Genomic DNA, 16,844 nt, shown 5'->3' with positions numbered 1-16,844 from the left:
CGTTACAGTACACTTTTTCCAATATTACCTCTCTCATTTCCCCCTCTCAATCTCTCTCATCCCCTATATACTAAAAGATTAACACATCTCTAAATTTTCCCACTTAAATTTCCCGCCTACGCAATATTTACCGAACAATATTTTTTCCTAATTAGTTTTCACTATCTATATTTACTATTGACCAATATTTTACCACCTAATTAACATAAATAATTGGTAACTTTTACATAAATAAGGCTAATAAAATATCTCCTTTGAACTATATATGCAATTTTTTTACCCTTTTCAAAATAGAGGTAAATCATATTAGTTTAAATAATTATCAAATTCTCTAATATCTTTATTTAAACTACCGTGCAGTCGCACGGAAGCTACACTAGTTATGTACTATGCAGAATTAAAAAACATACAGTGAAGCTTTAACTTCCCCTCTGATGTATCACTTTTATATACACTTTTATAACTCCTTTCATGTTGTTTTATATACCGTTTTCGTGTCTATTATATCATTTATATGCCTTTATTAGCGAAATATCGATACTGCCGCTTCTTTATGTCTTAATGAAGAAATGACTCATTACGAGATGAATCAAGTTAAGATGATCATTGCGGTTATGGCATAGTGGAATACACGAGGCATCGCACGAGAAACGAGGATACTTGAAGACGAAAAGAGAAGTTAAGACGAAATCAAGCATGCTGGACTTGATTCCTCGATCGAGTAGAGGAAGGCTCGATCGAGTAACCTTCCTCGATCGAGCCTCAACATACTCGATCGAGCCTTTCTCTACTCGATCGAGGAATCAAGTCCAACATGCTTGATTTCGTCATAACTTCTCTTTTCATCTTCAAGTCTCCTCGTTTCTCGTGCCACGCCTCGTGTATTCCACTATGCCATAACCTCAATGCTCATCTTAACTTGATTCATCTCGTAATGTGTCATTTCTATATTAAAACATAAAGAAGCGGCAATATCGACATTTCGCTAATAAAGGCATATAAATGATATAATAGGCACGAAAACGGTAAATAAAAAAATATGAAAGGAGTCATAAAAGTGTATATTAAAGTGATACATCACCCTCCCCCTAACATAACGTACCTACAACCACCCACTTGCACCCCGCCGGCCAACCTCCTCGTCGACCACCCTCAAGTTGCCGACTACCTCCAACCGGCGAACATCTACTCCACCCACCAGCAACCCTATTTATATCCCCTAAACCGAATGCCGCATATCCCCTCACCCTTACCGCATGGATACGCCTCCTCCCATTACTCCATCCGCCCTGCATGCCGACCACCACCACCTCATCCTTTCTCTGATTGCGACACCGTATTCCGGCGACCACTCTTACCCCTCCGACCCCACGTCCCCTCTTCACCACGCACCTCACTCCTGGCCTTATTCCAACCGCCAGAGCCATCCTTCTTCCATCCGCCCTCAATTCAAGCCCCTGACCACCATGAACAACCAATCAAACTGTTAGGTTCATATATCTATTATTAGACTCTTCTAATAGTGAACTAATTAACTTCTTAATATGTGTTCTTTAGATCTAGTGCATGCATAACAAAATAAGAGATTAATAAGGAAAGACAATGTCCTTTACATTGTTGAGTGGTTCGAAAATAAGGGCACAAATAAGGTCACCTTCCTTATTTGTTCTTGAGCTATAATGTGTTGGATAATCCTCCAAAATCCCAATGTAGAGATCCTCCTTTGATTGCACCCAAGACTAATCCCTTAAACTAGTATATTAATTAACTAGATTAGTATAGTAGTACCCTTAAAATAATTCTAATAATATACTTATTACTACGCTAGTAATCTTATATTGTGATTTAGAATTTATGATGAACAATTTCTTATTTCTAAAACAAGTTTAGAGAGATTTTGAGAGAAATGAGAGAAAATGAAGCATGAATGAATAATGCATGCAAGTGAATGATAATTTAGTAAAATAAGAACCAAAACTCCTCTTAAAAGAGGAGTGTGGCCGGGTAGCTAGAGGCCAAGGAGGACATCTTGCTTTTCCTTTTACTCTTATCAAAATGTAGGTTGTGTAAGAATAGGTAGAGTAAAGTTTAGTTGTGGTAAAATTTACACATAGAAGGATGAGAGAGATTCTAGAGAGAGAAAAACCTCTAATAATCTAAAAAAGGGGAATTAATCATAGCAATGGCTGGGATTAAGAACCCTAATAAAAATCCTAATTCAATTAGCAATTCTAAATCAAAATCACCTGTAATTCAGTCTAATACAAAAGCCAAAAAACATATTGATTCTAGAAAAGGGAAATCGCCTATTCGTCCTCGGCCGATCAATCTGACGTTCTCCCCTCTAGCCTCGGAGGAGTTGGATGTAATTCTGGAGGATGCGCAGGAAGAGGAGGACGTAACTGAGAATGTTGAAGAACAGCGGATACCGATTCTCAAACTGTCCACTGATGATGTCGCAGGTGAGATTCATTACTGGCCGTCTGCTGTTTTTTGTTACATTCAGGGAGCGAAACCTCTGAGTAGTGTGGTTACAGGGTTTGTTAAAAGAGTATGGCAGTCTTGTGGAGTTGATCGCATTTGCTTTCTTCCAAATGGTATTTTTTTGGTTCGCTTTAAATCCAAAGAGAAGCCGATGGAAGTTGTTAGGAATGGACATCTCATGTTTGATGACAAACCAGTGATAGTCAAAGAATGGACTCCTGATGTTGAATTGATAAAACATGATGTGCAATTGATTCCAATTTTGATGAAATTGTATGGTCTTGACATTAAGTTTTGGGGTCTATCAAAAATCAGTGGTTTAGTTGGGAAGTTTCTGCATTGTGATGAGGCCACTACTAATCGTGCATTCCTTGGGTATGCTAGAATTCTGGTAGAGGTGAAGATAGGGCAGGATTTTCCATCTGAATTAGTGTTTGAGGATGAATTGGGGAAGACTCAGAGGATTAAAGTGGTGTATGACTGGTTGCCCATTTCATGTGTTAAATTTAAAGGGCTTGGACATCCTACTGAACTGTGTAGGAATGATGGTAAGAAAGTTCAGAAGGTGTGGAGACCAAAAGCCAAAGCACCTGCCAAAGTTGCACAGAAACCTCAGACACCCATTGCCAAACCTGTAGCTAAGCCCACATCTCCTGTTGTTTCAGTGGTCACCCCTGTTGTGGAGCCCATTGTAACCAAGGACACACCAGCTATAGGTCAAAAGATGGTGAATGAGGAATCTATGCCTAGGCGGTTCATAAGTAGATTGTTGAGACATGACTCAGGGGAGCCTAGGATCTTCACTCCACGAGGCATTACATTCATGGATGCTTTAAATCTCTCAATGCAGAAGGCTAGAACTGAAAGTAAGAGGAAATTGGGGTTCCAAACTACTCAGTCTGATAATGGGTAGCTTGGGATTCTGGAATGTGCGTGGTATGAATAAACTTAATAAACAATAATAAATAAGTTGGTTTATCCATCAGAATAAATTAGGGTTATTTGGTTTATTGGAAACAAAAATAAAGGGGAGTAAGTGGAAACAAGTAAGGAATAGCATTTGTGGTGATTGGTCAATTTGTACTAATAATAGCTACCATCAGGGAGGGAGAGTTTGGTTGCTTTGGGATCCAAATTCTTATCAGGTGGATGTTTTGGATGTTATAGCTCAGTGTATTCATTCAAAAGTTTATGATAAATTGGAAGCAGGTCTATTTCTGCTACACTTTGGTGTATGGCTTTAACAAATTGCAGGAGAGGGACAGTTTATGGGAGAAAATCAAGTTGTATGCTCTGCAAGTTGATGGCCCTTGGTTAGTGTGTGGGGACTTTAATAGTATTTATTCTGTGGATGAAAGAATTGGAGGGGTAGATGTCACTTGGGCTGAGATTGCACCTATGAGAAGTATGATGGATGATTGCAATCTTCATGAGCTTAAGGTGAATGGTTCGTTCTACACATGGAACAACAAACATGCTGCTGATACAAGAGTTTACAGCAGACTGGACAGGGTAATTGTCAATGATGACTGGCTCATTTCCTTTCCTCATTTTGTGGCACAGTTCCTCCCTGAAGGGCTGTTTGATCACTGCCCGTGTGTCATTGCTCTGACTGAGACACATGTGAGGAAGAAGCCTCCCTTTAAGTATTTCAACATGTGGTCTTTAGCAGATAATTTTTCTGAAGTGGTGCAAAATGGGTGGAATGTTGCAGTTCAGGGTACCCCCATGTACAGAATAGTCAAGAAACTGAAAGGATTGAAGCACAAGTTAAAGCAACTGGATAGGGAACAATTTAGTGATATTGATAACCTCACTAATGTTCCTGAGTTATATCTTAAGCATTTCTAGGAACTAGTTGCCATAAATCCTTTGAATGTTGATCTCTATTATGCTGAGAAGGAGTGTGCTCAGGAGCTTGTTAACTTAAAAAAAGCTAGAAATTCTTTCCTGGCTCAGAGAGCTAAAGAGAACTGGGTAAAACATGGTGATGAAAACACCTCTTTCTTCCATGATAGCATTAAAAGAAGAAGGTCTCATAATAGGGTGTATCAAATTAAGGATAAAAAGGGGAATTTATGCACTAACCCTCAAGAGATTAAACAAGCTTTTGAGGATTTCTATGTTGGTTTGTTAGGGACTTGAAAGGAGGTGACTCTAGTGCACAAAGGGGCAGTGCATTCTGGAAGATGCTTGAATGATGCTCATAAAGATTTACTAACCAAAGTGGCCACTGATGATGAGATTAGGGAGGCAATGTTCTCTATCCCAGGTACTAAAGCCCCCGGGCCTGATGGCTATAGTAGTTAATTTTTTAAGGACTCTTGGCCTATTGTAGGCAAGGATATCTGTGATGCTGTTAGAAATATGTTAAGTTCTGGGAATGTTCTGAAGGAAGCTAATAACACCATCCTCACACTGATTCCTAAAGTTGAAGTACCTGACAATGTCACACAGTTCAGGCCAATTGCTTGATGTAACACAGTCTACAAGTGTATGGCTAAAGTGTTGTGTTCCAGACTTAGTACCATTCTCCCTGACATTATTCACCCATCTCAGAGTGCTTTCATTGCAGGAAGAGATATAGTGGGTAATATCCTTATCTGTCAAGATCTTATCAAACTGTGTAAGAGGAAAACATGTTCTCCTAGGATCATGCTGAAGATAGATCTTCAAAAAGCATATGACTCAATTGAATGGAGTTATCTGCATGAAATGCTCATGTATCTTCATTTCCCTACTAGCACCATCAAAATTATTATGCAATGTGTTTCTTCTCCTTCTTACTCCCTGTCTTGAATGGTGAAGTCTTTGGTTTTTTAAAAGGAAGAAGAGGGTTAAGGCAAGGGGACCCTTTGTCCCATTTCCTGTTTACACTGTTTGGAGTATTTGAGCAGGTTACTTGGGTTATTCACAAGTTTCATGGCATCAAGTTTCATCCCCTCTGTGCTAGACTCAGTTTGACCCATATGTGCTTTGCAGATGATCTGTTGATGTTTAGTAGGGGGGACCTATCTTCTATTACCCTCCTGCTGCGAGCATTTGGCACTTTTTCCCTTGCTTCTGGTCTTCAAATGAACAAGGGTAAATCTAGTTTTTATTGCAATGGAGTAAGTGATAGTATTGTACAGGCCATTGAGGCAGCTTCAGGTATGAGGAAGGCAAATATTCCTTTCAAATATCTGGGGGTGCAAATTATGCCCAAGGGACTGGGGATTCTAGATTGTCAATGCTTGGTGGACAGGGTTACTGAGAGGATTCAGAGGCTAGGGGCTAGAAAACTCTCCTATGCAGGGCGAGTAGTTCTTATTTCCTCTGTTCTCAACACTTTGCATAGCTATTGGGCCAGGATTTTTATTCTACCAAAAACTGTAATAAAGAAATTGAGTCAGTTTGTAGGGCTTTTCTTTGGTATGGAAATGAGAATAAGGAACGACCTTATTTGGTGTCCTGGAAACAAATTTGTAAGCCTAAAGGGAAAGGAGGTCTTGGTTTCAAAAACCTGCACAACTGGAACCTAGCTCTCATTGCTAAGTATGCCTGGTGGGTGGAAAAAAAGGCAGACCATCTTTGGGTACGGTGGGTACATGCCATTTATATAAATAATAGAATATGGAAGGATTATGAGCCTTCTATTTGCTCTAGTTGGGCTTGGAAACGTATTTGTGAGGTGAAAAATAGATTCAAGCAATTGTTTTTTTATGATGCTTGGAGGGGTCTTGATCAGGAGTATTATGCTCAGGTGGGTTACTCTTGGCTGGAAGAGGAGGTTGTTGATGTTCATTGGTACCCTTGGACCCAGAATAGAATAATGCTCCCTAAGCATTCTTTCTTTATTTGGTTAGTTGCTCAGAAAAGACTGTTAACACAAGACAGGTTGTTAAAGATGAACATCATTTAGGAGAACTGTTGTTTCTTGTGTGGTGATGCAGAGGAGTCTATTGATCATCTGTTCTTCTTGTGCCCTTTTAGTCAGCAATGCAAGCAGCTTTTGGCATCATTGTAATACTCCGTATTTATGAGTCTTAGGGTACTCTATCGAGTAGGCCTTACTCTGTCGAGTAGGGGTAAGTTGTGTTTTAGAAAAGTTTCTGACCTGTTGGGTACTCGATCGAGTAGCTGGGATACTCGATCGAGTAGGGGGGGGTACTCGATCGAGTATCTTGGGTACTCGATCGAGTAGCCGGTTTTACGGGGGAGTTTTCTCGGGTTTTGTTAATTATGCGATTAGGTTATAAAACCTTCCGTCATTGTTTCTAAATCACTTTTGCAAAACCTAAATTACTGTTTAAGAGAGAAAGCAAGCAAGTTCACCATCTTAATCGCATTGTTAGTAATTTCCGGAGTTTGGAGGGTCAGTTCCTATCGTTGTTCATTCCGTTGAGTTCCTTGCGTCAAGGGTAAGATCTATGTACCCTTTTTGTTGTCTTTCCTTTGAATTGGTTAAACCCTAATTTAGAGATTGGGGGTTTTTGTGTAGATTGTGATTCGGTAGTGTTTGTATGTTTGTATGATAGGAGGAGGTTTTGTAGAAGAGCCTTTTTGATACAGCTGTAGAGACCGTCTAATAATTATGCTTTCCAGGTAGGATTTCCTACTCAGTATTAGTCCCATAATGGGATGATTGTTGATGTGTGAGATTGATTGTTTGATATAGTAATTGTGTCGTGACGGCTGTGATTGTGATTGTACATTGTTGATAGATTCAGACGGTTGTTGATGTTGTGATTGTGATTGGTTGTCTATGTTTCTCGAGATGCGTTCTCGGCTGAGTGGAGTCACTTGCGGGAGTGGCTTCACGCCCTAGTTTCGCCCTTCGTGGAACCCGCCACGGAAGGGGATGTGCACATTAATGGACAGGGTTATCGCTCACTATGTGGAGCGGGGATTTGGTGGGTACGGCATGCGGTCCCCCAGCGGGGGCTGGTCCAAAGGTGGACGATCAACGATTGAGATTGTTTGGATTGGTGTGGTTGTGTGCATGTGACGGTTAAGCTGTCTGTTTATCGGATTGTTGATATGTATATAAATTGTGTGATTAGTACTGACCCCTTTTAAATGTTTTAAAAACTGTGGTGATCCATTCGGGGTGGTGAGCGGTTGCTTGCGTATATCTTGGATACGCGTGGGATCTAGCTGGGGATGGAGTCATCACATATTAGAGTCTTTAGTCTTCCGCTGTGTTTGTTAGGACAGTTCCTTTCAGTTGGTTTATAGTTTGAGAACAGTTGTATTTTGCTTACAGTTGGTTTTATTATGTAATCACTTAAACTTATTCAATAAAGTATGTTTCTTCATTGTCTTATGATTATCATGCCTCGGGTAACCGAGATGGTAGTATCCTTATACCTGAGTGGTCCTGGTAAGGCACTTGGAGTATGGGGGTGTTACAAATGGTATCAGAGCGACGATCCTGAAACCTGTAACCAATGAATCTAATGAATCTAGGGAGTCAATTAAAATGAACCCGGGGTAAAGGTTGTAGGAGCTAATGCAAAGGCTTGGGAGACGTCCTAAAGTCGCGAACTCGCCCTACAATTTTGAACCGGTCACCATGGGATATGTGTCGGGATCGTTATGTGCTTATTGTGTGATGTGTGTATCTATGTAGTAGTATGTTGTATGAATTGATGGATGCATGCATGTGGAGGATGGGGGATCTGAATTGAAAGATGATGATGACGTGAATTGTATGTTGGTTGATTGTAAAGCATGAAAGTATAATGATTGACACATGTAATTTGGCATGTTATAATTATGTAAGGAAAAGTGTTTTGTCTATATATATATATATATAAAGCGATGTGTAAGTATACATGTTGTTGTTGTCGTGTTGAGTAAAAGTACAGAAGGTTGGGAGTGTGAATTGAACATGTGCTGGGTGAATATGTTGAACGAATATGGTGGATAAATATGTGGTATGATGGATGAATTAGTGGAAAAAGATTAATCATCGTGGTATGATAACATGGTTCCTGATTAAGCATGTTATATAATGGAAGTTATTTTATAATGTTGTTATGCTAGTAACATGTGAATAGGGACTTGATGTCATGTATTTGTGATTTTGTTTACGAAAGGTGATAGAATAAAAACATGTGGGTAAGTCATAATTGGCAAGTTAGATAAATTATGTGCATGATGAATGTTGTTGCTTGGCTTTTGAAAATAGTAACATATGATTATGAATACTGGTTTTATGAGTTTTGGACTGGTTTTGTTTGCTTGGTTGTTGTTTAAGCTGTTTGGAAGTAAAAATCAAATAGTTATGTCGTCGATTCAGACAAAGTTGTCTTTAAACTGTTATAACTTGAGATTCATAAATGATTTTGAGGTGATTCCAATTGGAGGTGATAGCTTGTCCTTTTACGATTCTAACGATAGGTCACACGCCCAAATCGACCAAGAAATGAGTGAGTTATGACTGTTATACGAAAACTGGTCAGTGCTGAGAATTGGGGTACTCGATCGAGTATCCTTGGTACTCGATCGAGTAAGGTGGCACTCGATCGAGTACGTTAGTTACTTGATCGAGTAGCCCTGATGATTTGTTTTACGTGCTTCTGATCTTCACCTACTCGATCGAGTAAGTCACTTACTCGATCGAGTGGCCTGTACTCGATCTAGTGACCTCTATTTTGGGTCATATGCTTATCTTTTGAATTCGTTGCATATTTTGTTTAATTCAAAGTTGTTATATTGCTTCTTTATGCATTGTTTTACATGTATGTTGGTCTTGATACGTAAGTTACCCAATCTTATGGTGAAGTGAGTGACGCCTGTGGTGAGTAGGAATTTGGTGGGAGGACATGGGATATATGTGTTGTGATAGATAGTGGAAAAAGAAAAGGAAGATTGTTATGGCTTAATTGAAACATAGAGCATGTTTTCTGAGATGAAATGAGATGAGTGATATGAGTGTGTGTTGGGTAACACAAAAGTAAGTGAATGTGGGCAGGGGATGATGTGAGTTTATGGAACATGAGAATGAAAAGATTGAAAGAAAGGATGTGGATAGTAACAATCTGAGATGTATAACGAATTATGGAGGGAGATGGTTAGGAATAGTGTTGAGTAAGAATATATGTAATGAAAGGTCATTTTAGAGGAATTGAGAAGAGTGGTATATAGTGAACTTAATGGAGACATGTCGCGAGTGGATTTGCGAGATAGTGACCGAGTTTGGAAATTTGTGTTATCGAGAGACGAAACTAATGTGTGATTTCATTGGACGATTAACGATATAAAAAGAATTTTGATTTCTAGAGATGTAAAAAGGGAGATGTAATTGTTTGAACATTAAACGTTGATTTTTATGGACAAATTAGTGACAAGTGTGAGTGAGTGGAGTGATGAGAAAGGATCCAAGGTAAGAAAGAATGAGATGATATAGACATGAAATAGTGAGATTTGAGTTTTGGAGCGATGAGAAGGTAATTGGAGCACTAAAGGGGTTAGGTAGAAGTAATAGGAGTTGAGATATTAAATGGAATTGTTGAGTATGAAGAGAAAAGAAGGATAAAAGTAAGTTTTAGAAAAATATTCACCGGAGTTATGTGATATAAAAGTAAGGAATCATCGGGATGTATGATACTATAAAGAATAAGTAAGTTAACAATTGTACAGAAATTTCAGGACAACATGATTAATCATGAGTTTCGAGGAATTAAGGGAGTAAGAAGTTGGTGGAGAATTTGCACGATAATCGATAATTGGTGGAGAGTTAGATGAAAATACGAGTAAGATAGTATTGGGAATGATGTTGATGTAATTTTGATTGGTGAATTTGAGGATAGTTATTTGGAATGTTAACCAAAGATAGGAAAGAAATCGTGATGTTTAGAGATGGGTGTAAGAGGTTTGATGTCCGGACAGTGGTAGTGTTATGATTTGTGACTAGTGGTTAAGGGTGATGATATATTAGAAAGGTAGCAATCCTAAAGAGGTTGATTTTGTAGAAGACCAGATTGATATGTATGGTTGTGAGAGAGAGCATAGGATGTGGTTATATGAGGCGGTTGTTAGTAGTTGAGTATTAATGGTATGGTTATATTTGGCATGAGGTGATGGTTATGCGAATGAGAGAATGTGTTATGAGGGGCATACGAATTAAGCCCGGGTGAGAGGTAACTTTTATCTGGTGGTAACTTACGTGATCAGGATTGACTGGTTGGATGTGATTACGGGTCTGTGATATATATATATAAATGTTTGTGTGAGGTTTTGACCTCACAAGACGTGATATGGTGTGATTATCATAAAGTTGTTATTTGAATGTTCTATAACGCATGTTGGGTACGCTAATCTAATTGAATGATATTCAAAAAGGTAATAATTTGAGTGATCTGGCATGACTGGCTATACTTGTATGTATTCATGATACATGTCAAACTGTGATATGGTAAGAGGATGATATTCACGAGGTTATTATCTATTTATTTCATATAATATGTTGCTTGTGATTTAGTAAAGTGGATTTGAGTAAGTTTTTCTTGTTCGAGAAGTTATGTTGAGCCAGTACTTATGGGATTGTGTAAGTTGTGATGACTATCGATGTGGTTGTGGTTCCTCGGGTGGTGATCCGGGCACGATATTTAGTGTTGTGATGCGGGTATTTTCGCACTGCGGTGTGGCTATTGGTGGCGGTGTTGTGATGCCGTCACCGGATGTGGTGGAGTAGGCAGGATGTTTATGATTCGAGTTTTGAAAGTACATACCAGTTATACATAGATTGTTGTTTTGTTTGATGTTGCTCCTGCGAGTTTCGATTGATGCGAGATAGACAAATTGTCTTGTTTATTGATGTTTCTTACCGTTCGGTTTTGGTATGAGAGTAGAGTATGATATGAAGAGAGTTGTATATGTTTTCGTTGTTGTCATGGTATAGTGACATTCTGTTGATGGGACACGATCGTCGAAGTTGTTACGATTTTTGATCTTGTTTTAAGATGAGGCTTTAGACATAGTCATGGTAAGTGATCGGTAGAACATGTGTTGTATTGATCGGGACGCCGCAGTGGTTCATAATCGATTTTGGGACAAGTGAGTGTAGGGTGTTGGGAATTAGTGTCATGTTAAGTTTTGTATGAGTTTTGCGGTAATTAAGAAAAGAACTTGAGGATCTAGGGTGAGTGAACGTAACGAGTGTAGATCGTGAGTTATGCTTTTGGGAGATAGGTGCTTTATATGGAGAGGTATGTTGTCTTGCAGTAAGAATGGAGGGTTAGTATGGTGATTTTGCTACGAGTTTTATGGTATAGGTTAGGTGGTGTGCCATATGAGTTGAGGTATGAGAAATGTTTAAGTAAGAGAGCCTTGGATATATGCATGGCGATGTTTAGAGTATAGGTGGTTATTTATGACGTACGGTGGTGATGAGGATAATGAGAAGATATAGCTAGGATTTAGCATTAGTGAGTTACGAGGACGTAACATTTGTCTTAAGAGGAGTAGGAAGCGATCAAAGAGATTTTGATGGTTGTGCATATGGTAATATATTTGGAAGTTTGAGTCTCATTTGTAGAATAAAAGATTGATTCGTATTGTGGGTGATTTTATTAAAGGTCATGACCGTGCTTGTAGTAGCGTGATGTTTAGGAGTGTGAGAATATTTCACTAGTGTTGACAGTTGGATGATGAGGTTATGTGTATGAGTAAACTTCGAGGACGAAGTTCCTTTTAAGGGTGGTAGAATGTAACATTCCGTTGGATGTTTATGTAGTTGGTTATGTATGGAGTTAGTGTCGGGAGAGGTTATGATGTAGTTGATACGACATCGTGAGCGAGGTGTGGAGGTAGGAATAGTGGGTAGAGTTGGTGTTAAAAGTTCATGGTTTCATATTTTGTAAGTTGGGGTTTTGTTTTGAGTCCTTAGTAGCTTTGTTACGTCTTGACCGAGTTAGTATGTTTGTTTTTAGGTATGGGTTGAACTTCGGGGACGAAGTTCTTTTTAAGGAGGGAAGACTGTAATACTCCGTATTTATGAGTCTTAGGGTACTCTATCGAGTAGGCCTTACTCTGTCGAGTAGGGGTAAGTTGCGTTTTAGAAAAGTTTCTGACCTGTTGGGTACTCGATCGAGTAGCTGGGATACTCGATCGAGTAGGGGGGGGTACTCGATCGAGTATCTTGGGTACTCGATCGAGTAGCCGGTTTTACGGGGGAGTTTTCTCGGGTTTTGTTAATTATGCGATTAGGTTATAAAACCTTCCGTCATTGTTTCTAAATCACTTTTGCAAAACCTAAATTACTGTTTAAGAGAGAAAGCAAGCAAGTTCACCATCTTAATCGCATTGTTAGCAATTTCCGGAGTTTGGAGGGTCAGTTCCTATCGTTGTTCATACCGTTGAGTTCCTTGCGTCAAGGGTAAGATCTATGTACTCTTTTTGTTGTCTTTCCTTTGAATCGGTTAAACCCTAATTTAGAGATTGGGGGTTTTTGTGTAGATTGTGATTCGGTAGTGTTTGTTTGTTTGTATGATAGGAGGAGGTTTTGTAGAAGAGCCTTTTTGATACAGCTGTAGAGACCGTGTGATAATTATGCTTTCCAGGTAGGATTTCCTACTCAGTATTAGTCCCATAATGGGATGATTGTTGATGTGTGAGATTGATTGTTTGATATAGTAATTGTATTGTGACGGCTGTGATTGTGATTGTACATTGTTGATAGATTCAGACGGTTGTTGATGTTGTGATTGTGATTGGTTGTCTATGGTTCTCGAGATGCGTTCTCGGCTGAGTGGAGTCACTTGCGGGAGTGGCTTCACGCCCTAGTTTCGCCCTTCGTGGAACCCGCCACGGAAGGGGATGTGCACATTAATGGACAGGGTTATCGCTCACTATGTGGAGCGGGGATTTGGTGGGTACGGCCGCGGTCCCCCATCGCGGGTGGTCCAAAGTGGACGATCGGCGATTGAGATTGTTTGGATTGGTGTGGTTGTGTGCATGTGACGGTTAAGCTGTCTGTTTATTGGATTGTTGATATGTATATAAATTGTGTGATTAGTACTGACCCCGTTTAAATGTTTTAAAAACTGTGGTGATCCATTCGGGGGTGGTGAGCAGTTGCTTGGCAGGTATATCTTGGATACGCGTGGGATCTAGCTGGGGATGGAGTCATCACATATTAGAGTCTTTAGTCTTCCGCTGTGTTTGTTAGGACAATTCCTTTCAGTTGGTTTATAGTTTGAGAACAGTTGTATTTTGCTTACAGTTGGTTTTATTATGTAATCACTTAAGCTTATTCAATAAAGTATGTTTCTTCATTGTCTTATGATTATCATGCCTCGGGTAACCGAGATGGTAGTATCCTTATACCTGAGTGGTCCTGGTAAGGCACTTGGAGTATGGGGGTGTTACAATCATGGTTAACTTGTTCCGTCCCTGATCAGGATATCATCTCCTGCTGGATAGGTTACAGGACTCGGTCTCTGCTTCTGAAGCATATTATTGCTGCTGGTTTGGCGAGTGTCATGTATGGCATCTGGTATGTTAGGAATAGGTGTAGAATTGATCATGTACTTACCCTCCCTGCTGTTGTTATAAAGCAGGTACACGGGCTTCTTATTATGCAATTGAAAAGTAGTAGAATAGGAAGCAGTGATAGGAGAGTTCAGTCTTGGATAACTCGACTGGAACGAGGCATGTAATGAGCTAGAGACGCATATCTCTAGCTAAAAAATTGGTTGGTTGGGCATTAATATAACACTTACATTTCCCAAAAAAAAAGAATAGGTAGAGTCGGTATGATTACATCTATTTTATCTCATAAAATAAATCAACCTCAATCCACCACAACTCCCTCCATTTCGGTCCACTTACATAAAATGGACTACCATTTTATTTTGTCAATTTGTCATTTGTCACACAATATGTCACATGTAGTATGTTACATGTTATTAATTAATTTAATGCATACTTATCAAATAAATATCATTATATACATTAATTAAATTACATATAACAAATTGACTAGTGATACTTAATCACATAATTAAAATGGGTCATATAATTATAATTCACAACATATTGTAATTATAATTAACCATTCATTCTTATCTCAATTGTTTCACAAAAAATAATCAATTTTAGTAATAAAGTATTTCAATTACTAAAATAAATCTTATTTAATCCAATTACAATAAGATATAAATATTCTCTCTCACAATTGAATTGTTCAATTTTAAGGAATTGATTAACTTGTATCGTCATACAATTAATCAATTTGTCTATTAAGGGAATTGTCCTTTAGGTGTGATCTTAAGGGATTAACTGATCACCACCGTCAAACGACAGTAACGTCTAACTCTAGTTAGCTGATCATTACTGATTAATGTTGATCAGTTGACTATATAAATGAACCATCCCTTACGTATTCTTAATATGAGATTTAAACATGTGATCGCACTATTGTTGAGGACACATATTCCAACAATCTCCCACTTGTCCGAGACAAGTGTGCATCACCAATTCTCTTGTCCTATTACAATCTCCCACTCAATGCAAGGTGCCTTGCAGGTCGTACTTGCATTTGATCATATCTTGAGTGGTTTCCTAGATCTTGGAGTGTAACTGTCTGACCGGAATTATCTACCATAGATACTTTCTGAGCGTGGCCACGCGTTTCCAGTTCACTACTCCTCAAGTGGCCTTGAGATTTCAAATAACCCTAACAAGAGGGTGGACAATTCCTATCGCACTATTCCCTTTGTTTAGCCACAATTCATCATAACCCAAAATATACTCATTTGACCTCAGTTACGACAGTCGTAGAGCATAAATCAAAGTCAATCAGAAATTTGTACCAACTTGGGCGAATTGTCTCTATTTAAAAGAATTGACTCATAAGAATACTATAACAGCTCTTGCCACGACCAGGCTTTATGAATTACCAGAACTCTATAAGCGATCACTGCCCGACAGAGTGTCCCATACAGTCTGCCTATGTGATCGACTAGTCATCCTATATGACTCTATGACACTTGAGCTTGCCATCAATCGCATCACACTATAGTCACTTCGAGACGTCACCTCTTCTAAGTAACTAGGGGCGAATACTATGTCAATCCAGTTCACTTTAATGGGGTTCAATTTGTCTCTACAACCTATTTGGATATAACAAAGTAAAGGGTGAGTTTAAAGAAACCCAACGATAAATGCGATTATCATATATGAATAGTCAATACACTATTACTACTTCATATCTTATAATCTTTCGTGTACCTTTTACACTAGTTGAAATGCAATAAAAGCTTGGCAAGTGGATATACCATATATCCATATATTCTAACTTTATTAATTGCTATTTCCTTCTTTTCAATGTTATATCTAATAACATGAATTTATCTAAGTATATGTCTAGTCTTCTTACCAGACTTGGGCTCTTTAACTTGAAAGATGCTCCCACTGTTATCATATAACTTGTGATAAAGTCTTTGGTAGAGGAATCTACTCTCATTCCCTACGTTGACCATTTTATCACAATTTACTTAGATTCCTTTTGTAGAATTTGCAATGTACGAAACTAAAACACTTTTATAGTCTCTTACTCTTAAGTCAATAAAATCAACCTAGGATTTCAACAAATCCTAATTGGTTTGGAAACTAAAGTTTGTGCAACCCTTCAACACACAACGTAGTTTATCATCCAAACATATGAACGAATCCTTAATTCTTCTCAAGAATCTTAAAGATGTTCTTTAAGGCTTTCACAAGCCCATCACTGGAATTAACTTGTTATTGACTTATTATGCTCTAAGCATATGTTACATCATGGCATGTGCGTTTGTTGGCATACATGATCGTTCTAATTGCGGAAACATTAGCAAACAATTTCATGTGATCGACAACTTAATAGGTTCAGTGAATGACTATGACTCCATCATTGCAATTCCACTTTCATTAACATGAATAACCTACTCAACCTTGTTGATGTTAAACAGATATGAAAGATCGTATCATCACAAGACTTTCAACTCTATGCCAATATTCTCTCACATAGATTCAGAAATCTTAGAATACATCACACCTTTTCCTAGTCTCTCAATCACTCGTTCACAGAAGAGAGCATTGGTACGTTATTCTCAATAAGTAATATGTCTTCAACATATAAAACATGGGAAAATAATTCTAGCTCCCACTTAACTTCATGTATAAACATGATTCTTCAACCACGTGAATGATATCATTCTCAATTATCACATGAACGAAAAGTATAATCCTTTAATGCTTGCTTAAGACCATTCTGGGATCACTTAAGAAAGCTTTACATAATATATTAGGATTCTTAGATCTTTATCCAAGATTTTGTGTTCCTGACACATACCTTTTTTAAATTCCCATTTTAGAAAAGCGAATCTTTAATA

At 38.5% G+C, this 16,844-nt stretch overlaps 1 protein-coding gene across 1 annotated transcript in view; it reads left to right on the top strand.

The window, feature by feature from the left end:
* LOC141658929 (uncharacterized) overlaps positions 1-13,031 on the top strand; it is a 177,454-nt gene extending 164,423 nt beyond the window's left edge. The window contains exon 3 of the mRNA XM_074465657.1: positions 12,447-13,031. Within this exon, the coding sequence (XP_074321758.1) occupies positions 12,447-12,469 (23 nt within the window). The 3' untranslated portion in view covers positions 12,470-13,031. The remainder of the gene's footprint in view (positions 1-12,446) is intronic.
* Positions 13,032-16,844: the final 3,813 nt, after the last annotated feature.

This window comes from Silene latifolia, chromosome 6 (assembly GCF_048544455.1).
Source record: "Silene latifolia isolate original U9 population chromosome 6, ASM4854445v1, whole genome shotgun sequence".
NCBI lineage: Eukaryota > Viridiplantae > Streptophyta > Magnoliopsida > Caryophyllales > Caryophyllaceae > Silene > Silene latifolia.
Note: the sequence above shows the minus strand (reverse complement) of the source record. Positions and strands in the feature narration are given on the sequence as shown.